We start from the raw sequence: 26,016 nt of genomic DNA, 5'->3' as shown, positions 1-26,016 counted from the left end.
AGAGAAAGAGAGAGTTGAGTCTTTTAAGATTCAAGAATCAAGAGAGAGAGAGGTTTGGGGGGAAGAGAGAATCGAGATAGATATTAGATAGAATAGGGAGAGACATAGTTATGCATAAATTATAATGACAAAAAGGGAAACAAATTTAAAAGAGAATGTATACCTCAATGATAGCTTGCTAAATGTGGCCATAGATAAATGCACCCATCGTTTTTCTCCCCCTGTTGCTGGTGTCTACGGCCCACAAAAAGTAAGTACTGAGTGGACATCAGACGAGTATGTTGGTGATACCCCATTTCTTACGATTACTCCATCCGTCGGTGAGAATGGAGTAACCATATTTTATCCATGCGACCGGAATGGGATCAAGGGGTCTATCAATCCTCTCCTTCTTTCATCAATCTTCTTCATCCTCATATCATTGTATGTGACAATGGTCCATCCTCCACATGGATCCACACTACCTTTGCATGGCTTGATCCAACACGTAAACTATATAATAAATCTATGGAAACCCATCTAAGAGCAGAGTCCAGAATAGAGCAGGTGAGAGGGTTTGCCGCATCACAAAACGATGCCAGTATAGTAGAGCTAGGGTCTACGGCAGAAAGCGAGCTCTCTAGACTCAAGGTCGCGCAAAACCTAGGATATATCTGGTCTTCTATGTGTGCGTAGTGTGTGGAGCTAATCCATGCGGTGAAGGCGGGAGTGATAGCCATGGCACACAAAGAGAGAATGAAGGAGAACACAAGTGTAGGGAAGTAGAGAATGAAAGTGAAAATGAGTTCGGAGTTATAGCTTTTATGTATCTAGGGTTTTAAATAAATGTTCTTTTTTAACCCTAAAGTTTCAAATTAAAACTCTTATCTTAGTTTCTTTATTTCAATACTTTAAAGTAACCGTTAAAATTACTCATACAGACAAATGCTTCGTTCTACATTATTATATCCTCGAATATACTTGGATCGTTGAGTATATTCAAGTCCAACTATAGAAAATATAGAAAATTTTTAAGAAAAGAAATCTAAAAGACCTTTAAAATTCCTTGGATCCAATTTAATATTTAATTTTAAGAAATAAGTAGAAGAGATGAGCTACAATATATCATTATGTATCATCTTCTTCCATTGCTTTTGCTTTAGGACGTTGAATGCAAGATTGCACTCAATCACTATGCGTGCAATTTTAACATCCGTAAGTTGTTGCCTTTTTCTAAGAAAGGCAACTAATCCATGCACATGACCAGGAGCTTGAGAGAGGATTGCCTCTCTGGTGCTGCATGAGCCTTTACTCTTTGTATTTTTTTGAAGCCGAATGCGGATATGAAGCCCCCACCACCAATGGTTGAGGCCCCTCCCTCATGGTTGAAGATATGCCCGCATTCGATGCTTTCGCATTAGTATGCATAGGAGTTGGTGCTGATACATCACTTCCTCCTCTTGGGATCCCCCTCTCATCTTGGCGAGAATCTTGTCCACGATGTTTTGAGGGATTTTCTTGCATGGAGCAACTTGCCCCCCATCTTGGAAAGATGTTGGAGAAGATAGATTGCACCACTTATATAGCGCTTCCCACAATACTTGCATGTCCAATGGTGGGATTTGGACTTTGCGTCCCTCTCCACATGGATGGCGTGAAATTGAAGGCCTTATGCTTCTCACGAGTCATGGTGCCAAATCCCAATGACGGATGGAGAGGCCCGATGGAGAGCGAGAGAGAGGGAGAGTGAGATGCTTGACTCTTGAAAGTTGAGAGGGAGAGGTTTAGGGTAAAGTTGAAAGAGCAAGAGTGAGAGAGAGGAGATGGGAGAGGCTTGAGCCTTTAGCCTTGATAGGGTGTGGGAAAGAGGAGAGAGTGAGAGACTAGAGCTTCACAAATCACAAATCACCACTGAGATTCAAGATCCAAGAGAGGGAGATGAGAAAGGAAAATGCTTGCTGAATTGGTGTGGAAGCATGGAGGAGGGGAGCACCTTTTATAGATGAGAGAAGAGTCAAACAGTCAAAGAGGGGTCAACAGTCAAACACAGTTGCTAGCTAGATGGAATCCAAGAGAGGCTAGGGGAGGAGTATATAGCTGGAAAAGGAGGTGGGCTGTAGTATCCAAGGCTTCCCAACCTCCTAAAGTGCCATGCAGGATGACATGGACCCAGAAATACACAGGCAGCAATACAGAGAAAAACGTTAGATGCGGTGGCTAGAATCGGCCAATTTGATCATATGAATTTGTACAAATATGTAGCATATCGTACGGTACGAACAGTACCATGCGATGCACAGATGCAACTATGACAATAACTTTTGTATAGATACACAACCAAGGCAATCAGCCTATCATCAACAGCTAGCAAAATATCCCTTTCCACAATATCAACCAAATAATCACTTTGAATATTCCCTCAACCGACTTATCTTGCCTGTACGATCATTTCTTTTCACAACAATTAGTCTTTTCTTAAAAAGACAAATTCAGTAAACCAAAACCATGTACTTTGGATACTTTACAAAAGAATATGCAATTCGCAATAACTTATTCTTTCTTTTCTAGAAAATGAATACTTCAACCTATCATTATAAATACATGCTCATTTTCTTTGGTACCCATTCCTAGTACTAAGTCTTCGATACTTTAGCCATGAAATCAAACCCCCTATGCTAAATAATAAACATTTATATATGATTATATGATTGAGTTACATCCCCTACTTTGTATTTTATTTAACTTAATACAAAGACACCTCGTGTAATCAAGTAGGATTTGGGATTGTGGATGTTACTTCAGTTGCATGTTTCAAATCCAAAGTGCCCCTCTCGGGTGTCATCCTAGAGTTGGCTTTTATCCTCTTTAAGTAGTGCTCCTACCATTGATCTTTGTTCCACTTGAATAGTGCTTATGTACTTGAGAGCTTCAAAAACTTGTATAAGCAAACATCCAATCCTCGTGTATATCGCTTCTCTTTTCAATCTTCTTTTGTAGGATGATGAGTTTTCGAATAGGTTGACACACTCCCTTCTCTCCCTATCTCTCTTGCATCCTCTTTTTTTTTTTTAGTGAAGATAATTGAATTAAGTAGAAAATATTTACATCAAACCATTAGGTCAGCAAAGAAAAAAACACAGATACAACTGAAAGTCTACCACAACTCTAACACAGAAATGTCACTTAGAAAGGACAGCTGGAGTGGAGCGAACAATATCCAGCCAGGGAGCAGCAATGTCAGGGAGAACTAGATCAGCTGAGACCATAGAGGAGATCTGCCATAACACTAAACCATGAACACGGGCCACATGACCATGGATACCTGATCTCTGAATCAAAAATGAAGGCATTCCAGGCTTAGAGAGATTGTGTGGAAAAGTATCAAAAGAGTGAATAAAAAATGAAGGCATTCCAGGCTTAGAGAGGGATAGAGAGATTGTGTGGAAAAGTATCAAAAGAGTGATCATAGAGAGCACGAGGAGACACTTGATGACCCCATTCTTAGAGGAGGTGATTGTGGAGGCATTGCTGGCGCTACCATTAGGTAATTCCCCAGGGAATGATGAATTGGATAGGACATTATTCTTAAGCTACTGATTAGCAACTTATCAAGAGATTATGGCATTTCGAGATATGCGGGAGACATTTTCTGAGAGATTGATTCACCTTATCCAAAAGGTAGCAGAGAGATTGGTCATCACCCAGAGAAGACCGATTCCTTTGCCTGGAATAGTGTATAAAATCCTAGTCAAAGAAGTCAATCTTAGATTCTCTCTCTTGATGCTAGACCTCATTCACCCTACCTGAGTTCAGCATTCTAGACTATTTTCAACTTTTGGTATTTCGCAACCTCTTGCACAACTAGGGACAAATCTACATTGTTCTACTTCTCAATTTTGAGAAGGCCTATGAGTTGATTGGGAGTTTCTAGAGGATTCCATTATGAGGATGGGTTTTTCAGAGTAGTAGATCAAAAGTGTGCTGGCTCTCTATTCGTCAGCTTATAGTTAAGGTCCTCATTGGTGGGGCTAGAGGTGCTAGATTCAGTATTCACAGGTACAATGAGACAGGGATGCCCTCTTGCACCTCTTCTTCTCTTATTTGTTGCAAGGCTATGAGCTCCTTCCTGAGGAATAGAGCTACAGGTATCCAAGGCATCAGACTTTCCATCCCATAGTTTGAGGAGTTGTGGGATATAGAGTTTGTACATGACACAGTTTTTACCTAGATGGTGATGAGGAGAATTTTATGGCCTTTTTAGCTGCAATGGAGGTCCTTTGCAGAGCTGCAGGAGCTCTTATTAATTGGCACAAATCCTATGGATTTTAGGTTTCGCTGTGAACAGCTAGACTAGATGCCACGTGAGAATTTCACTTGGATCCCTTGCAGCACTTCCATGAGATACTGGTGCTGCCATAAATGCATTGATATTTCTTCAGAGCAGCAGTTGGCACCCTACTACTTAGTAGGTGGGTTGGTAGTGGCAATCCAGGTCTTGTTAGCTATCACGATGTGGTATATAACTTCCTGTTGGGTCTTCTCTAGGTCATGCGTTGCCCAAGTGAAGGAACTTATCAAGAATTTCATTTGGCCAAGTGGAGATGGAAGCCGTGCGAGGGCTAAGGTAGCTTTGGATGTTATCATTCAGCCTAGATCTAGGGGCTTTTTGGGGATTATTGACCCAGATAATCAAAATAAAGCATTGATGGTGAAGCTCATTGTGAGGAGCCTTTTGAGCATGGAGCCATGGAAGAAGCTACTACTATGGAGATTAGCGACCGTTGCTCCCACTCATGGAGGACCATGGCAGCCTAGCACACATTGGATATTTCAGCACATCCAAGCTACAAAGCTCGGATAGCCTACCAGCCGAGAGAGTATGTTTACTTTCTCAATAGAGATGGATGGCAAACTTAGGCAAAAGGAACTGGTTTAGTCAGAGTTTACAAGATGCTCTCGACAGAGGATTAGAGTTGAGGCTCATGGTGATAGGACTTCGTACTTAGACCCAAACCCTCACACTTGTATGAAGGAAGCAATGTCATCAGGGTGTGTTTTTGCAAGTTCAGGATCAATATGTGATTAACTCCCAGCTCTTTGAACCCATGAGACATTGCGTAAGTTGTGCAAGACATGTAGCCCATTAGTGAGTGCGGCTTTTTTAACCTTAGTGCCAAAGTTTCAGTTGAATTATTAAATTGTGGCAGTGGGACCAAGGTTTGGGCCTGAACACTGAATTTAGTTTTTTTTAAAAGTAAAATTGATTTTTATGCAAAAAAAAGTAAAGGAAAAAGGTTTAAAAAACATAAACCAACTTAGTGTTTTAATGTTGGGGCAAATCATGGCAGCTTTTGTCAGGTGCATGCATGCTTTTGTGGAAGTCATGCTGATCAAGGAGCAATCATAACCTTTTGCTCAGCATTGTGGATTGTTTTCTCTCTCTTCTTTAAAGTGCATAGGCAAGGACAGGTCAGTTTCCTCTTCTCCTTCAAGCATGGTCATGAATGGACAGCAGTGCCCAGGCTTGGACAGGATTGTACTAGTGATATATGTGGGCTGCCTTGGATAGTGTAGACTTGCTATCTAGGGTTGTATGCAGGCTGCATGCAGCCTTCTCTCTCCTCAGAGGGAACTGGTATTGCTATTGGTAGCTGTCTTGGACTATGTGCAGATGCTTTTTCCAGTTTTGTAGAGGAATTGCATGCTTTCATGGTAGATCTGGGCAGAACTGAGGCCTGAGTGTCATGATTGGTGAGAGTAACTTGTTGACAATAGCCAGTGCAAGGCTGGTTAGTGAGAGCAGGTACTAAAGAACAAGTTTTAGAGCAGAATCAAGTTCTTTGTATCCAGTCAGAACATTTCTCAATAATCTTGAACAAATATCATAAGGGGCATCAAGTTTTGCGGCCACTCTGTGTTGTGTCTTTAAGTAGGAACATTGTATAGCTCCTGTGTTAAGTGAGTTAATTGTTTTATTGTTGATTTCATGAGTAAGTAGTCTGAAGGTTAGTTTAAGATCACTGTCCTTTGGGTTTCCTAGAGGCCAATTTCAAGTAGTCACATCAATAGAACCCTGGTTAGAAATGATAAATGAATCTCTATAATGGTGTCCACATCACTTAGAAAATAAGTGATACAAACATAGTATTACCAATAATGAACATGAGAGCACTGTCCTAACAACCACATCAAATCAAAACTGTAATCTTGCTATTGGCTTACACAGAAAAACCACCATAATGCAATTGGTTTAGAATATTTTGCTGATTAAACAGTCATCTAATGAAACAGTTTCAATACTAACAATAATAAGCTGGACAGCTGCTTTTCACAATATAAGACATACCTTCAGAAGGTTGTTCAGAATTTGCCGTCCATCTACAAAATATATTTCCATTATATTTATAAGTGTCTGTTTATCTATGCGAAGAACTTTGCAAAGTGTGGATACTCGAACAGTGTAAGGCTGTGGGATGTTGCAGAGAACAGCAACTTCACCAAATATACTCTGTGGTTCAAGTTGTGCAATAGTTTCTTCAGACCCATCGAAATTTATCACCACTTCTTCCTGGAAAGAAAATAAAGCATAACCAATAACATAGGAGAAATGTTCAAGTCATTGAGAACAGATAACACAATCTTTTCAGCTAACTAATAGCTTTAAGCATATTAAGAACTATTTAACAGGAACAGCTTGAATTGTGCTGTACCACAGCTACTCCCACGTTTACTGTCAGGCCAATAAAACATAAATGTTCAAATGAGGTCCATGAACTTTACAGTTTCAATTTACACAAACCAATTGTATCAAAGTGAAATATTGAGCATGGCTTGTCATCAAAGTTTAAATATGGAATATGTACAATCATCCTGATTACAAACTACACTTTAATAAACAAGCTATCTTTTTGAAAAATCCACACACACACAAATCTACTGAGGTTGAAAATGACCTATGAGACAAGACAATGTACAATGCTAATAATCATTGGATATCAAAATGTGATGTTCTAAATGGTAATCGGTGCTATACACTGCAAGGAAAAGTGTAAAGTGATGTACAATACAATGCCCATATAGGGATACAACAAAAAGGGGAAGGGGTGGATGGAGTACTACATGACTAGTGGTGTGATTGAGTAATTATACAATGATACCACCATGTGTTGCCACCTTGTCTAGCTTCATTTGATCAAGATTGGTGGGGTATAATATGTTATACATGCCTGATGAGATAGTGTAATGATACCACCATGTGTTGCCATCTTGCCTAGCTTCATCTGATCAAGATTGGTGGGGTATATTATGTTATACATGCCTGATGAGATAGTGTATGGATAGCATTTGGATTGGTCCCTCAGCTCTATCAGGCGCTGCTCATGTTGCCGGAAGATCTCCATCATCTCTCTTTGGTGTAGTCTCTATGTCTAGTACCCTTGCATTCTCTCTCTCTCTCTCTCTCTCTATATATATATATATATATATAGGTGCAGTGTGTGGTCATTGTGTGGAAAAAATCAGTGAATTGTGACTATCCGTCCCTCTTTGTAGGATGTCCAACTCGAGTAATGATGTGTCAGTTCTTGCATTATGCGAGGTTACATAATCAAGTCCATAATAAGTCATCCACACACATCCATTCAAAGGGGTGCGAATTCGTTTCACTCTCAATTATAGCATTTTTTCCTCGTATTTGAGCGTTGGAGTCATCTCATTAACCGCTATGCAACTTGAGATGCACTTGAAGTATCGGTCTCAATTTTGAGACTCAGGAGTTTTCCATCAAGGAAGGGGATGATTTGAAAGTCAAGTTGGCCGAATGTTGACAGTTACTCGCCTCCCTGAAGTCAGATGATGATTAGGTCACATTTTTCTTGAACAAGTTGCCCGACAAATACTTCCATTTCATCCAGTACATTATCTTACTACCTAGATTACCAGCCTTCTACGAGTTCAAGTGTCAGTTCTTGCATTACGCAAGGTTGCTTAGCATGGAGGCTTCCCCTCCCGCAGTGGATGATGCAACATCTCTCTTGATGCTATCATGGAGGTGACTTCTATCCTTACTCTTCCAATAGGAATGATTCATCATTTTTATCCACATGGTTCTTAGAACCACATGAAGATTGACAACCTCAGGCTCCTCTTCCTTTTTTGGCATCACCATCCAGATTGAGAGGGGGTTCCTACCCTTCTTGGTATTCTACATATTTCAGCACTTGTCTTCGACATCGGACTTTCCCCCCCCTATTTTATCCTCCCCTATGCATTGTATGATTTCATCATCTTTGTACTAGGGTTCTTGGGAAAGTGAACAATTTCCCCACGAGAGACATTGTGCAACTGACACCTACTGCATGAGCATTCTTCAGCATATAGCATACTATACATCCCATTGTGCAGCGCACCACTGGACGGATCCCAAGCTGTTTCCACCGGTGGATCACATCACTATTCTTCTTCACATGATACTTCATCACCTTTCCCTTGTTATCGACATCCTCGAGTGGTTAGGTAAGCTTGTATTGTTTTGTGATGTCTTGGATGTATCATTCCTACTCTTGTCTTCTAGGTCACTATTACTTAATCGACTGCCACCTCCTAAAATTAACTTTCCACAATAAAAAAAGTTCAATGTGGTTCCATCCACCTTTGTAGGGCTTGGTAGGCCACTAGACAGCCAACAAGCACCCTTTGTCCGATGCCCTATCCTCTTTGGGGTGACTACTTGGATGGCTCTGTCTCTACCTAGCAGAGATAGAGCCATCTTGCCAAACACCTTACATGCCATGCCGTGGAGTCACATTGGATAGAGTCATTTCCCTTCCTTGAGCACAATGACCCACGATGACCCCGTCTACTAAGACCATGTCCAAGGAGGCTGCACCACAATCGGCAAATTAGAGCCATTATCATGAGACACCAAAGACTCACCACCAGGCATATCAGTGAAGTAGCTAAGTACCACATCATAGTAGAGATCATGTGAATATCTTGAGATCCGCTATAGCCTACAGTCTCCACCACATTTTTGTACATGGTTCTATTAAATCTAGTTCTCCTTTTCTTTTCTTTTCTTTTCTACTGATGGGACAACACTACACATGGTTCAACCCTAGTATAGTCCCATTGTATAGTTATTCTCAGCATGGTTTCATAGGCTACCTACTTATTTTTAATGTTATCTTTACCTTACTGATGAGATGACATTTGATGAGATGACATTTGACATGGATGTACTCTGGATTTTGTCTCATTGGCCACATTGGCCTTATGTAGATGTTAATATTTATTTATTTCTTTTATTTCTTCCTCTCTCTCTAGCCTCTCTCTTTCTCAATCTTCTCTCTCTCAAGCCTACTCTTATTTGTATGATCCTTCGTGTATAATGTATCCACTCCCATCTATGTACATGTAACTTGTAGGTAACAGTAGTGCATGTTGAACATGTGGCATGAGGTTTTAGCATGTTACCCTTAAATATTCATCTTGTATACTCTAATAGCATTGCTATTTAGACTTTAAACATCTATTCTATTTACTTTTTTTTTTCATACTAATATCGTACTGTATCTCATAAAATCTTAAGGTACCCATTTAGTACCGTATTTTATCGTACCGTACCATATCATACCTTTCGTACCTGACAACTATGCCAATACCAACGACGAGGTCCCAAAGTCTGAGATTCAAGCACTTGTTGTATAAAGTTTGACCAAGTAGTGAAATTCGACCCGTTAAAACAAGTCTTATTCGTGAAGGCATTCTTGGCCATTGCAACAAGAGTGGTAGTATTAGGAGATAGAGAAAGGTGTATAATGGGGGTAGGGTGGATAAGAGGGATAAGGTGGGGAAGTGTAGTACACTTGGGAAGCAATCCCAGAGTGCTCACCATACATAGGAGAAGTGTGCACAGTGGTTCCAAATGTAGGCATGGGCGTACTGGGTATGGACATGGTAACCGTATGAGAAGCCCATAGTGGAGGGATAGGGACACAGGAATAGAAGATGGAAATCCCTGCATAGGAGTGACCCAAGGGATGTGTGACAATAGTCCATAAGTAGAGGATAGATATCCCTACGTCTGAAAGGTCGTTTTAGGGGATTGTGAGTGTCCAGGGATAGTGAGGGGGATGCCCATCATAGTAGTCCCAAATTGTAAAGATGTGGAAAAGGGGGGTTATGTGGAAGGTACAGTGCTAAAGGGTGGCATTCCTCCTAATGATGCACCAGGAGGGTGAATGGAGAGTAGATAGATGGTGGTATGGAGAAAGAGAAAGTGCTAGGATTGGAGATGAAAGATCGGACCGCTGTTGTGCTTTGAGCAGAAACGGAGTGTAATCCCAAGTTTTGGAATGAAGATGTGTGAGAAGATCAGAATGTGGAGAATATAGTGATGGGATGGGAGGGAGTTGAGAACTGTGGTTTACTTGCTCAAATGAAAACAAAAGGTAGAGATACACCTGATGAAAACAAAAGGTAGAGATACACCTGATGAAGGGAATCAGCTTTGAGAGCCTCCTCTATTAAAGTTGACTTATTGAAAATCATCCAAATTGAGCTAACATAAGCATTACATCTAAATTAGCCACTTAAACAGCTCCAAAAATGTTTAATCAATAAAAACCCTAAAGTGGTGCATGGTACCAAGTCTCAAAACTTTCTATAAAGAGGCATGCTGCCCTCCATTCAATCCAATCTCCTTTTTGCAAGTTTCATGCCCTCTAGCTTTGCTACCCACACCTCATTTGTGAAGGACATCTCATCCGAAGCTGCCTATTGCTGTCTACATCAGTCTGGTGCATGTTTCCAGCCTCCACCCTGCTATTCTCTCACCTTCTAGCCATTGCTTTGCTAATCCAGCCACATAGTTGCTGCGTTTCCTGCCTGGCGACCCCTCTCCATAGTCGGCAACTGCTTCTGGACCACTTCTTGTTGTTGGCAACCATCCAAACACCGTCGCCCTGCTGTTTTTGTTGTCGCCTAGCTGGGAGGCAACAACTCTAGACCATACAGCAACAATCGTTGGGGGATTGGACAGCTAGTGGAAGAGGGCTCATGGCCAAAACCTACAAGGCAAAGGTGGGCTGAATGGTGGAGCCTATGTATTTACAAATGTAGTAGGATCCTCGCATATTAGGATTTTGCTTATGGAACACAAAAACTCTCTAGGATTGTGTACCATTTAATGAAACTTTTGGTAATTTACATATTTTGGGGCTGCTTGAAAGAGCTAATCAGTTTGTAATGCATTTTTAGCTCAACACCCTCACCTTTCATATTCAAGCATTGGAGACCCATTTCATTGATGGGCAATATGTATAAGATATTTTCCAAGGTATTGGCTAATTGACTGCATGAACACCTTCCTAATATTGTGAATCTTCCTTACATTTTTGGATCTTGTGCAGGCGCATATGAAGATTGTGTTTCACTTCCTGCATTTCTGACGTTGTTGGCATAATTTAACTACTTGAAATGCCTTCAGTTTTTATTCCCATTCCGGAGCGCAAAGTCACATTGCTCAACTGAGAGGCCTCCTTCATTGGCAGTTAGGTATCACGCGATATGCGAGCATTGTCCCCACGGACTCTTGGCCTTTGGCAGTCTCTTCAATCCCTTTGCTTCATGTTTAGTTTATTTGTGACTTTTGTACTTTTCCAATAACTAATACAATTACCCTTTATGAGAGAGTATATAACTTACCAATGTCCCATGGGCTACAAAGTAAACCTGATCAACTGCACTGTTCTGCTCCATGATAACTTCCCCTGGAAGAAAATATTCTTCATGTACCCTTGTTGCCTGAAAACAAGAGGAGTAAGGATCATGGACAGAAAGGTTCCTTTTTTCAGAGGGATTTTACTGTAACATTTCTAAAATTGAGAACTCACAATTTGAGAAATGAACTCTGTTGAGCAGTCACTGAATAGCAAAACTTGCTCAATAGTATTCAGATACAATGATTGAGAAACCTGTTGTAACAGCAACCAAAAAGGCCAAATGAAATTAGTACTAACTGAAGATTCATGAAAAAAACCACAAGCGTAATTCATGTTTGCACAAGAGAAGTTAAAGCTTCAATACGTAGTCCCTATTTGCAATATTAGCCAAGCTATTCATTTGACATGCGAAAGCTATCAAATATAAGGTGAATTTAAGCTTAACAAAGTAATATTCATTGCCTATTACAAATACTGTCACACTCAGTTGAACGACTTTCCATAGAAAATGGCCATGGATAAATTTTGAAATACCATCGGTTCTATAGAATATAAAGGTGAAACCTTAAAATGAAGATAACCTAAATTACCAAGTGCACTCAAAGAAGTGATCTGAATCTCAATAATGAGCACATGTGCTTCTGTTAAAGAACCTGGGATTAGGTTAACAGACCTTGTGTCTTCACAAGTCACCTCGTAAATCAACAGTGATACTTCTAACTTCTAAACAAAGTAAGATTAAAAGACCAACCTTAGCACGTATTGATAGTGGTAAATCATCTACAACGCCATGCTCTACAAATTGGCATTCATACTGCAACTGTAAATGACTCTTCAACTGTGACCGGATATCTCTTTCCAGTTGGTTTCTGTTCATATATTTGATTAATGCTGTCATTTTGTCCCGATACTTCTCTGTGTTCGAGCCTTTCACTATCAATGCTGTCATGTTACCAATTAAATAGGCCCCCAAAATCATGTCAAATGATACAAATATCATGACAAAAACCATCTCTCTAGTATTCACAGCATGAATATCACCATACCCTGAAAAAAAAGGTCACTTTAAGTGAGAAAATTAGATGCTGTATGATAAACCTTTTTGGTAGTCTCTTCGGAGACATCTGATAAAATTGGAACGATACAGAGAAGATTAGCATGGCCCCTGCGCAAGGATGACACGCACAAACCTTTTTGGTACAAAAAATGAAAACTTTTCGTGATACATTACACTCACCCTTGCAAAGCTAATTATTGTGGGCTTCTATCACATGTTCTAATGCCTTTTTTTATGCGACAAAAAATGTGGCTAATTATATTACTCACAAGAATTTTAAAATGAAGTACATGTGCTCAACAATCAAGTTGGAGCTGTCCCAAAATAACAACACAATCATATATATGAGCCTCTCAAGGTTGTTTGGGGGGGGAGATGTATCACCACCTAGGATGGCCTTATTGGATAGTGAAAAACAGGGCACGGGCACTCTTGGTGAGCATGAACTACTATCAAAGCTCCTAAAGGCTGACCGGCCCAGGACTCACCCTGCAAACTGATCCCAAAAGCCACAAAGTGAGTGGATAATGAATGTCTAGAGCTCTGCCAAGGTTGTGTAAATTGAGAGGCTCTCGCTACCAACAATCATCTGGCAGCATGCCTTCCAGATGTGCCACCCTATGAGGCTCCCAACGATCTCCCAAACATCTGAGCGTGACATTGTGGACTCCAATACCTGATGGCTAGGCAATGCATCCAAGCTGACCATAATGCAAGAGCCTGCCTTGATGATGAAGATCAAATCATGTATCTCTACCTCATACAGTGAGGTGGCGGCCTTGGCTAACTAACTGCCTCAAGATATACACCCCATGCTAGGTGCAATTGACAAAGATGACAACAGACTCCTCTCCACACTAGCCAGGCTGCCTTGCATGACCAAAGACAATGCTTTGGAGTCTCTGAGCACTACTATGGGTAACACTTGCAAACTCCATCATGTTGTATCTAGGTCAATTGCCAGGTCCCCCATGTGCAAGAAGCCAAATGAAATAGGACTCTCTCCTCGGCTGCTAGCTATCCCATAAGCATCACTTGAAAGTCTAGCAAAAAGCATTTGTGATACTATGCTCTATCCAATATCTACTACATGAGGGCACCCAATCCATATCCTCCTACATCATAACATGTCTACCAATCATGGCTATGTAGGCCAAACAGCATTGTGCCTACTTGGCAACTACTATGGCTGGCTAGAGCCATCACACTCTAGTTCATCTAGAGGGCAGCTCTCCCAAATCTAGAGGCACCACTCTTGGATCTTAAACAAGCATACATACCAATTCAACTGATAGGCCTTCCTTTGGAGACTGATGACACGGATCCTCCTACAAGGGATGGCAGGGAGAGCCACACCTTGTTCTCTGTCAATGACATGAATCCCCCTACAAGGGATGGCAAGGAGAGCCACACCTTGTTGTTTTGTATCGATAGTGAGCCAGCCACCCTCCTATACTAAGAAGAAGTGTTTGGGGTGGCACTAGTGAGTCTACACACCACCTACAAGGGGATGCCCACAGGCAGGAACTGAGCTGCCCATACATCTCCTACCTGCCCTAGCTCTCTGCGAGGAGCAGCCAACCAATCGTGAGGCATCACTACATCAATCTCCCTCCTCTTGGCCTCTACCCCCTTTGGCATCCTACAACCTTTTGTAGGACCACCCAATTCACCATCTTGTAGCATCTCTCCAAACCAGCAAACTATCATATACAGAAATTCAAGCTAGCCCATAAAGTTGCCCTGACAGAGTGGGTGGGGCCAGCTTCGCAATCAGCTTGCTAGATGTGAGAGCGCTCTCCTAGCTGCAACTTGTCACAATCTCAGATCTGTGGGTTCCAAAACGAGAGGTTGTCTGCCAATCTCCTCCTGGCACGCTGGGATGCACTGCTCTAGGGCCTTTACACAAACACTGCCAGATCCATAGTATGCTAAGGAATGATGATCTAGGTAGTGTGGTCAGCGTTGTGAAAATCCACCTCAAAGACGGTCTACACTCCTTACCTAGCTAACATCTGCACTCCTAATAGCCCTCCTAGAGGATAACTTTCCACATTTGTTCACCTAGGGTAAGCCCTCAAACCATCAGCTTTCATAGCAAGGTTTGGCCCTGATGCTTTGAATCAATAATCTCTAGGCCCCACTCCAAGTGATGATGGATGATGATCTGCCAAGCCACCTTAGCATGGAAGTCCTTGGACCCATCCGATTTGGCCTAAAGTAAGTTTTGCACCAAGCAGCATAGCTAAACCATACATAACTAAGGGAAACACCCTGCCAGTAGGTCAACTTCCATTGGATGAAGTCAAGCACCAAGCTAAACTATGGGCAAGTCCCACATGGAAACCAAGGTACCTAACTGTTGCTCACCCATGTGAAATCCAAGTGGATGCCCTGCTTGGTGCTAGAATTTGGGTCTGTAAGAAAACCAACCGACTTATGCCAATTGATTTTTACATCTGCTACCGTGCAAAACACCTCTAGTGCCAGTTTCACTCTCTCCAGCATCACCTCATTACCATCCTCAACATAGATAGGGCATGTCATCTACATACTCCAAATCCAACAACTCTATCTTGCCCCTCACTGGTAGCCTAAGGCCTTGCAGGCCACTCTCAAGAGAGAAAAGAAAATAGGATATCATCTCCACAAAGAGTAAGAAGAGGAAAGTGCTGATGAACGAACTACTCCAATTGAAACTTTGCCCCTCTCCAACCCTCAACGATTACTCTCTTGGTGACTGATCTATATAGTGCAAACACACTGCTAATCCACTATTGAGGTAAGCCTAGCTATGCCATGGTCCCCTCCAAGAAGTCCTAATCACTCTTGTCATAGGCCTTCTCAAAGTCTAGGAGAAGCAATGCCACCCCCCGGTCACTGTGTTGAGCCCACTTTGTGGCCTTGAAGAAGGTGAATACATTGTCCAAGATGCTTCTATCTTGGACGCATGGTTGCTCAGAGTTTCAAGAATGGGAATATGGAAATGTTTTTCAAAGTCCCAAAATGGAGTTTTGGCCTGAGGCCAAAACGATGAAACAAGGAAAAGGACATGAAAGGAAAAGGATTACCAACTAAATAATGAGGAATTTAGGCTTTAGGAGCGACAATAAAAGATTTGCAAGATTAGGAAGCGAATAGCAACTAAGAAGAGTGATCAGTAGTAAAAGAGGGTGGAGAGTAGAGGAAAACAAGCATAAACTGCATGTGAGGGGGTGGAATGACCAAAACGACCCGAAACTGGGTTTTCCCCTACTTGTCCCAAAATGCATGTCGGCTAGGAAACATTTCAGAACATTTTCGTCTCCATTTTGGGCAGCCCAAAACATTGTTTTAGGAACTATGCCTGGACAAAGTCTATGGATATGCCATATCTAATGTGCAAGAGAATGGGGCGTAATTGACTGCCAATCATCTTTGCCAACACCTTATAGGCTACTAACATCAAGGTGGTCTCACAGCTCCAAGTTCGACTTTGGGGAGGAGACTAACTACACCTATTGACATACTACCTTGCATCTATCCTGAACATAGTAGGGGGTCCGTCACCTCCTCCTAGTAGGCAAAAATAAGGTCTTGGACAGCGCGTCCTCTATAGGAATTTCTGTTCGTGACTAGAAAGCTTGGAAAAACTCCTCCATGAAAGGGAAAAGGAGGGATTTTCTGATCTCAGCTGTCAAAAGAGATGGGGTGCAGTCCTGCACCTATTGCTTGTGTCAAGATTGTGGGGGAGAAGGAAGGAGTCTCACTTGTAGCTTTCTTGCTTGCACAATGGGGGAAGACACACAAGGGTGGAGGCTGAAAACTGTTTTTCTCTTCTTAGTTGTGGAAGCCAAAAGAACTCTCATACAAAGAAATAGAAGAACCCTATATATGGGTCTCAAACCAAACTCAACTAACTAAGGTGGCATACTAACTGAGCCACGAACTAGAGTAGATAAGGATAGCTATCATGTAGCTATTATTCATGGACGGTGTACCAACCGCATCTGCAACTGACAAGTCGGTGACATAAGTACACAACGGTCACCCTGGCGTATCACGAGTGGAGCTCGATATCTCAACACTCCCCCTCGAGCTCAATCCCAATTCCTGCACACCAAGCAGGTCTTTGAACTTGCGCAGTTTCTCTGCGCCCAATGCCTTCGTAAATATGTCAGCTACCTGATCCTCTGTGCTGACATAAACTAGATCAATAAGACCTAGTAAAACCCTCTCCCGCACATAGTGATAATGCACCTCAATGTGCTTTGTTCTAGCATGATAGACTGGGTTATTTGCCAAGTGTATACTACTCATGTTGTCACAATAAATGACAACTGGCCCATCTGTAGACTGATGCATATCATAAAGTAGCTTATGCAACCAAGCTACCTCACATGCAGCCATTGCTGCACCCCTGTACTCAGCCTCTGTGCTCGACAAGGCAACTGTAGGCTGTTTCTTGCTGCTCCAAGTGACTGCAGCACTCCCAAAAGAGAACACATATCCACTGGTAGATCGTCTATCAGAAATGCTACCAGCCCAATCAGCATCAGTGTATCCATGCAACTGTATCTGAACCCCAGTCTCATAAAATAGTCCATACTGCAATGTGGACTTCACATACCTGAGTATGCGTCTAGCCGCATCCAAATGCGGTTTCCTTGGAGCCTGCATAAACTGACTTACCAATCCAACAGCATAGCTCAAATCTGGCCTGGTAATAGTCATATAAATCAAACTTCCTACTATGCGTCTGTACATAGTAGGGTCTTCCAGAAGCTCACCTGCATCTGTGCTCAGCTTCACATTCTGCTCCAAAGGAACTGAAATAGGCTTACAGCCTGTCATCCCATATTTGGATAGCATGTCCAATCCATACTGCCTCTGCAAGAGCTGTATCCCACTTGGTGATCTAATCACCTCAATGCCCAAGAAATAACGCAGCTCTCCCAAATCCTTCATCTCAAACTTCTGCTTCAATAGCATTTTCACATGAAGGATATCTTCATCACTGTCACCTGTCATAATCAAATCATCAACATAAATGACAAGTAGCATAATACCTTTCTCTGTTTTTCTCACATAAAGTGAGAAATCTGCCTTGGAAATCTGAAAGCCAATAGTGACAAGATACTGTCCTATCTTGTCAGACCATGCTCTAGGTGCTTGCTTCAAGCCATACAAGGCTTTCTTCAACCTGCAAACAAACTCAGGATGAACAGCATGCACATAACCTGGTGGCTGCTCCATATAGACCTCTTCTTGCAAATCACCATGCAAGAAGGCATTTTTTACATCCATCTGATGTAAAGACCATCCCTTTGATGCAGCCATAGCAATGACTGCTCTTACGGTTGCCATCCTTGCAACCGGACTGAATGTTTCTTCATAGTCAATGCCATATGTTTGTGCATACCCCTTGACTACTAATCTTGCCTTGTATCTGTTCACAGAACCATCTGCATTGTGCTTCACCTTATAAACCCACTTACAGCCAATTGCATTTTTACCTTTAGGCAAAGGTACCAATTTCCATGTAGCATTTGCTTCCAAGGCATCCATTTCTTCATCCATGGCTTTCTCCCATTTTTCTTTTCCCATGGCTTCCTCAAAAGAAGTGGGTTCTGGTTCCTGTATCACTTTAACCATATATGCATAATGAATGGCTGTAAATCCATCATATTTCAGCCTATCCACAGGATACCTAGCTCTGGTAGACCTGCGCAAAGTAGGTTCACTCCCAGGTGCTCTCAAAACATTCCTGGTCTTCCTTACTCCAGGTGTAACAATAGAAGGAATACCCAACTCATCATCAATGCTCTGTTCTGAGCCACTGGATTCACCATCCACATAAGAGTGACCTGCATTCACATCAAACATGGGCTGATCAACCTTCTCTTTTCCTTTTCGTGATACCTGCATACCACTATCTGCATTGCTTTGAGAAGATTCTCCTGATCTCAATCTGCCTGTCCATGGCGAAGAATGTGAACCACTGCTAGAGGACGCTCCAGGTCCACTAATATTTTGTGACTGCTGCTGTGAATTCTGTGCAGCATTACCATTTTGTGCATCTATATCATCAATCACATTTACTGGTTTATACCAGCTACTCATCTCATCAAAAACAACATCTCTGCTCACTGTAAACTTACGAGTAGAAGGGTTATAGCATCTATACCCTTTTTGCTGCAGAGAGTAACCAATAAAGATGCACTTCTCAGCTTTTGGATCCAACTTGGATCTCAGCTCATCTGGCACATGTACATAGGCAATGCAACAAAAAATTTTCAAATGAGAAATATCTGGTTTCCTACCAGTATACCTCTCCTTTGAAGTCATTCCATGTATTGCTGCAGTGGGAGTCCTGTTCATTATGTAGATTGCTGTAGCAACTGCTTCAGCCCAATAAAAATCTGGCAAGTCTTTTTCATTGAGCATGGCACGAGATACCTCTCCAATATGCCTGTTTTTCCTTTCTGCAATTCCATTTTGTTGTGGGGTATGACTGCATGAATATTGCTGCTTTATGCCATGCTCCTGCAGGAACCTTGCAAACTCATTTGAGAGGTACTCTCCCCCTCCATCTGACCTTAGGCATTTTATCTGCAGGCCTGTTTCTTTTTCAACCATAGCTTTAAGAGTTTTGAAATGCCCAAAAACTTCACTTTTCTTTTTCATAAAATACACCCAAACTTTTCTGCTATAGTCATCAATAAAAGTGACAAAATAATAACAGCCTCTAAGAGATGCAGCTTTAGTAGTCCACACATCAGAGTGGATTAATTCCAATGGCTTCTCACTCTCTTGAACATGTCTAGGAAATGGTTTCCTTGCCTGTTTTCCAAACTGACAGGCTTCACATACCTTATGCATTTCTGCAACCTTGAATTTAGGCAATCCTGCAACAATATTTTGGGCCTGCATTGATTTAAGTCGCTGTACATTAACATGACCAATGCGTTTATGCCAGATATCAATATCTGCAACTACACCGGTCCCATGTGCAAACATTGCTGCACTCAATTCAGACATGTCTGTATCCAACGTAAACATTCTGCCCTTCTTATTTCCTTTTGCTATCAAGCGACCTTTATTTTTCATATCCTCAACAAAGCATCCATGAGGATTAAATCTGACCTGCAAGCCCTGTTCAACCATTTGACCAACAGAAACTAGATTCTTGGTGATATTCGGGACATGAAATACATCGGACAGGTATTTCTTTTTCCCATCCTGCATAGACAAAGGAATTTTTCCAATCTGCACAATAGGATGTGCAGTGTCATCACCAGTCTCCACAAATCCTAGTTTTTCCATTTTCCTTGCATCCTCCATCCATTCTGCATGACCTGTCATGTGGTTTGATGCATCTGAGTCAACATACCATACATCATTGCTTTCTTCTGCACTTGTCACAGAATTGTTCATGTGCTGCACCATAAACAAATGCTCATTTCTGTCATCACCCTGTCTACTAGAAGATGCATAGTTCCCTTGTTGCAGTTTTCCATTCATGATGTCATTCTGCTTTTTATAGCAGTCTTTAGCCATATGACCCATTTTACCACAGTAATAGCATTCAATATTACTGTTTGCATTTTGGCCTCTTTGCCATCCACCACGACCTCTTTGGCTCCCCCTGCCTCTAGAGTTACCACGTCCTCCTCCATAGGACTGGTTTTCTTGAGTTTGCTGCATATTCTGATTTCTGCCACGGCCTCCAAATCGGCCTCCTCTACCTCTGTCTCTACCTCTTCCAGCATTTGAGTAGAAGACAGCTTCTTTTGAAGTTCCTCCTGAAGAAGATGCACCACCATTTCTCTGCTCCTCAGAAATTAGAAGAGCAATCAACTCCTCAAAATCAAGAAATCTTTCACGAACTGAAATGGATGTCCGAAACTGTGCATAATCCTTTCCTAGACCATTCAAGGTCACAGAAACTAAATCATCATCTTCCACTGGCGACCCAATGGAAGCAAGTGCATCTGCAATCTTCTTCACCTTCATGTGGTAGTCGTTGATGCTCATATTTTCTCTTTGCACATTATGCAACTCTTGCTTGAGCTGCATTTTCCTGGCTTGAGTATTTGTGCTGTACATTTTTGACAAAGTATCCCATGCCTCCTTTGGTGTACTTGCATCCTGAATATGCACAATCATAGAGTCTGAAATACTGATAGACAGCCAGTACAAAACTTTCCTAGCTCTCTCATGCCATGCTTTGAATGCCTGCATTTGCTGTTGATTGGGAACATCAGGAAGAACTGGTTCTTCTTCATTTCCTGCAACAAATTCCCAATATCCTTTTCCCATAAGGAAATTCGTCATTCTAAACTTCCATGCTTGGAAGTTGTTCTTGTCAAGCTTTTCAGTTACAATCTGTGAAAGAGAATCAGACGCCATTACAGAATACTGCAAAAAATTCTGTCACTGCAAAAAACACAGCTTCACCCTCACAAGGGCAAATCTGCAAAACTGGCGAAAGTGGTATTTGACCACACAGTTACTTCCTAGTGACGATTTTGCATAAACAGGAACCAAGGATGATTCTGTAACTCCCAATGTCTCTGCACACGAGCATACGATGCAATATCTGTGGTTACTTTTCACCGACCGGTAGAACAGTGGTCGCACAGCATAAAACAGGGCTTTTTCCTGAGTGCGTACAGAAAACTTCCGCCTCCAAAACAGGCCCCGAAATGGCCTCAAATCAAAAAAACAGGGTCGCCTAGAGCTAAAGCTCTTTCCCGCAACATATACTGCCCTCTTGCTTCACCACGAAGGGCGTCTCAACCTGAGACAATGCACTCTTGCAATTTCCGGCTGTGCTACCTGCAGAGATCTGCTCCCAAAACAGAAAATGAAAGCAACACTGCTCCTCTTACCAGAACACCGCGAGCTTGGCTTGCTTTCTTGAGCTCCTTACCACGAACAAGGCTCTGATACCATGTCAAGATTGTGGGGGAGAAGGAAGGAGTCTCACTTGTAGCTTTCTTGCTTGCACAATGGGGGAAGACACACAAGGGTGGAGGCTGAAAACTGTTTTTCTCTTCTTAGTTGTGGAAGCCAAAAGAACTCTCATACAAAGAAATAGAAGAACCCTATATATGGGTCTCAAACCAAACTCAACTAACTAAGGTGGCATACTAACTGAGCCACGAACTAGAGTAGATAAGGATAGCTATCATGTAGCTATTATTCATGGACGGTGTACCAACCGCATCTGCAACTGACAAGTCGGTGACATAAGTACACAACGGTCACCCTGGCGTATCACGAGTGGAGCTCGATATCTCAACAGCTTGCACTAGATCACTTGTGCAAAGACCATCTCCTGCTGAAAAAGTTTTTTGTAGAGCTCAATGGCAAGTCCCATCACCTCCTTAAGATATGATCGAATCCTCCCATATGTCACAGATGTTGCAAATCTAGTACCCCAAGGTGCACGACTGATGCATCTAGAAGAACTTTCTACACACAATGTCCCCTTCCTGCGCCCAAATGTTGGCCGAGCCTGGAGGGTTGCATCCTAACAGATCCTACTCAACTTCCCCAAAGCCGCTACTACCTCCTCTGCAATCCCTCATGTTGTGCTAAGAATTGCTCTTAACCACTTAAACAGCCCCAAAACATGCTTATTTTAGGCATATTTTAGCCAAAACCCTAAAACGGGGAGTGGATCGAGAGAGTTAAGTGGGAGAGGATCTAGAACCCTAATTTTCTATGAATTGGCAACCAGCCCTCCACTCTTTCTTTAATGTCGTTTTTGCAAGTTTCGGGTGTTATCAGCTTGCTGCCCATATCCCGTTCCTAGAGGACATCTCAGCCCTTGCTGTCCATCACTGTTCCCTACAGTCTGGCACCTGTTTCCAGCCCTCCATACGCTGATTGCTGCTGTTTCTACCTCGCGACTGACTGCTGGTCATCTGCACTGCTGTCATACAGCTTGCCACGTCAGCAAACTGTTGCATTTGCAGGCCCCAGTTGCCGCCCTGACAGTTTTCTCTCCTGTTGCAGTCGTTGTAGTCTTTCTCTCACCTATCAGCTGTTGTCTGCAGTTTTCTCTCTCCTCACAACCGCGTTTGACAGTTTTCTCTCTCTACCTGCTGCGCCTGACAGTTTTTCTCTCTCCTCAGCTGTCGGCAGCCTCCACACTGCCTGCATTTGTTGTCTACCTCTCTCTACAGCCTGTGTTTTCTGCACACTCTCTCTCTAGACTGCAGTCTGCATCAGATCCAACTCACATTGCTGCGTTTGTTGGTGTTCGACATCCGGAGGCTACCTTGCTGCGATTCGGGATCCGTTCGGAGTACGACACACTCTCTAGCTCATTACCCCTGCCCTGATCCTTGAGATATAGGAGTTCGAGGTTCAGTATTCATTCACTGCATACTGCGTTTGCTGCACTGCAGTCTGCATCAGATCCAACTCACATTGCTGCGTTTGTTGGTGTTCAACATCCGGAGGCTACCTTTCTGCGATTCGGGATCCGTTCGGAGTACGACACACTCTCCAGCTCATTATCCCTACCCTGATCCTTGAGATACAGGAGTTCGAGGTTCAGTATTCATTCACTGCATAGTGCGTTTGCTGCATGAGCATCGTATTATTAGTAGTCATATCATTTCATTTATTCACTGTGTTCATTGTCTCTGAGTTACCCTAACTCTAACCCTAACTGTGTTCTTTTATCAGTCTATGCTTTGTTGTACGGTTTCTGTTTATGCTTCTGTGTTAGGGTATTTTCTTTCCATGGTATCAAAGCCTGGTAATCTGTGAGAAACCTAGGCCTTTGATATGAGAGCTCTTCGCAAGAAGTAAGAACAACAGTAGGTTCAAATGACTTCGAATACATCCACATCGATTTAGTCTCCAGAACAGTCTATGTCGAGAATCGAGCGAGAGTGGGCTGATCAGCTTACTCCACAAAGTTCCGACATGGTGGAAGACACATTTGAGTACATGGAAGAAAAGATAGGCAAGCTGACCTCTGAAGAATATAAACTGATCATAGCCTATCGACGAAAAAAGATTGAGGAGCTCGACCGAAGGATTGCCCTTCAAGAAAAGCTTCTGAATGAAGGTATGCATGATTTTCACTCTTCAGATGTTGCACGTAAGTCTGATGATGTTGCAGGGCCGTCAAGACCTCCATCAGGGATGGGCCCCCCCCTTGGAGAGCAAGATCCGGAGTATTTTCCATTGTTTCAGACTCTTCCGTCCTCTCCGGTGCAAGGTACTTTTGATTCGTCTTTTATGTCCTTTTCTTTTACCTCTTCTGTTTTGCAATATACTGGTAGAGATCATGTGGAAGAAAGAGTCCAGTCTGTTGACTACGGAAAAGGTCCTCTAGAGGACCAATCCTTGTATGTTAACACACGTCAAGGGGATTATAAGAAAAAGCCAGGTAACTCTTCTTTTGCCTGCCCTTCTTTTCCGTCTACTTCACATAATCGGAATGAATTTGGTGTTCCTTTCACTTCATTACATGGTGCATCATCATCTTCACAATTTCATTTTCAGTCTTTAAATGATAAAAATGAACAAAAAGAATCTGCACCTCATACACCTCACTTTCAAAACCCACCCATCTCACCACATTCTTCCACTGCTTCACCACTTCCATTTACACCATTTACATTTCCATTTCAGACACCTCATGTCGCACCGCACATCACACCGGGGGGTTATGGAAACATAGGCACATCCTTTAGGATCTCATCCTTCCCTCAGTTGGGTGGTGTTCCACCTACCGCATACACACTTTCGGGATCATTGCAGCCTGGGTATCCCACTCAGTCTCTCCCGAGTGTGGATCAGTTGCCTCCACAGTTTGCCTCCATAGCATTGCCTAGTGGATCTTCTGGTCATAATGCTATGTCCCAGCCTCACTTTGGACAAGGCTACCGTGTCCCAGTGCCTCCACCTACACTGGCACCTTATCTACTTCTGTCTATCCACCTCTTCCACCTCTCTCTTTCTCTTATCAGACATACCTACTTCCACCACCTTTCCCACCATCATCTTACACCTCCTACTCGACACCTCATGGTTTTAGCTCATCTTCTGCCAATAATACATTTAATGACAATACTCGTTTTAATGGGTCAAACTTTACTACTTGGTCGAATTTGATGAGACAAGTCCTTGACTCCCATAACCTATGGGATCTTGTGCAGGGGTTGGAACCCCAACCCGATCCCGCATTTGTTCCATACGAGGTCGTCCGCTCATGGAAGGCTAGGAATGCCTCCGCTATTGTCGAGCTGATGCAAGGCTTATTGCCCGAGTTTCATTCTCAGCTTCAGCATTTTGACTTAGTGTCAAGCGATGGGCACACTTGACTGACCACTATGCGGCTCGGGATAGGACCCGTTGTATTAATCTTGACTATGAGCTTCAGTTTTTTAAAATCACTGACCAGGATGACTTGAAAGTCAAGTTGGCTGAGTATCGGCATCTCCTCACTGAATTCTCCACTACGGGAACTCCCAAGTCCTCGGACGATCAGGTCACATTGTTCCTCAATATAATCCGCAAGAAATACTTCAATTTTGTGGAAGGAATAGTTTCAAAGCCTACCATGCCTACATTCTATGAATTTGAGTGTCAGCTGTTGCGTTATGCACGGTTGTTCGATCATTTTCATATGAATTCTTCTTCAGGGGGGGCTCTTCTTGCTCATTCTCAGAAAGGGCAACAAGGGAAGGGCAAACTAAACCAAACCTCCACTCAAAATCAAAATCAAACTCAAAAGCTAAATCAATCTGGGGATTCTCAAGGAAACTCCCAGTCACAACTTAAACCAGGGTGGCAGAATGTACCTAAAAAGAATAGGCATTGTCACCATTGTCAAAAGGCTGGCCATTTTGACGACGAGTGTCGATCAAAGGCATGAGGCACAACACCAAAACCTAAGTCTCAGACCCCTGCCCCATAGTCGGGTAACCCCCAGCAGGGGAGGCTGGGTGATGGCAAGGGGCAATTTAAAGATCAGACTCACACTGCCACCGCACAGCCATCTCAGTCGACAATGTTCTCAACTCCAGAGGGCTTGTCTGACTGGTCTACAGAGGTCCACATCGTCTCTGTAGAGACATCCGATGCGAGTCTTGTCCACATCTGTGAGTTGCCTCTTGACGAGGTTATTGCAGAGACCCACTCGTCACAGCTGAGCACTTCAGCTCCAGTTTGGGTTGTGGATAGTGAAGCTATACATCACATGACTCCTATAGAGGAAATTTTCCATACTCGAGCCCTTGCAGTGGG

At 42.6% G+C, this 26,016-nt stretch overlaps 1 protein-coding gene and 1 non-coding gene across 3 annotated transcripts in view; one reads left to right on the top strand and one right to left on the bottom strand.

Moving 5' to 3' along the window:
- Window positions 1-26,016, bottom strand: part of LOC148014549 (potassium channel KOR1-like) — a 68,556-nt gene that overhangs the window by 20,749 nt on the left and 21,791 nt on the right. For both annotated transcript variants that reach the window (XM_087666150.1, XM_087666149.1), the window contains exons 5-8: window positions 12,454-12,749; window positions 11,874-11,954; window positions 11,686-11,784; window positions 6,326-6,547 (exon numbers count right to left, since the gene is read on the bottom strand). In XM_087666150.1, the coding sequence (XP_087522276.1) occupies window positions 6,326-6,547; window positions 11,686-11,784; window positions 11,874-11,954; window positions 12,454-12,749 (698 nt within the window). The remainder of the gene's footprint in view (window positions 1-6,325; window positions 6,548-11,685; window positions 11,785-11,873; window positions 11,955-12,453; window positions 12,750-26,016) is intronic.
- On the top strand, window positions 12,811-12,912 carry LOC148014550 (U6 spliceosomal RNA). The gene has a single exon (XR_015688777.1). It is a non-coding gene; the product is annotated as a U6 spliceosomal RNA (small nuclear RNA).

This window comes from Lygodium microphyllum, chromosome 25 (genome assembly GCF_053477565.2).
Source record: "Lygodium microphyllum isolate KBCC chromosome 25, Lygodium_microphyllum_v1.1.10, whole genome shotgun sequence".
Lineage (NCBI taxonomy): Eukaryota > Viridiplantae > Streptophyta > Polypodiopsida > Schizaeales > Lygodiaceae > Lygodium > Lygodium microphyllum.
Note: the sequence above shows the minus strand (reverse complement) of the source record. Positions and strands in the feature narration are given on the sequence as shown.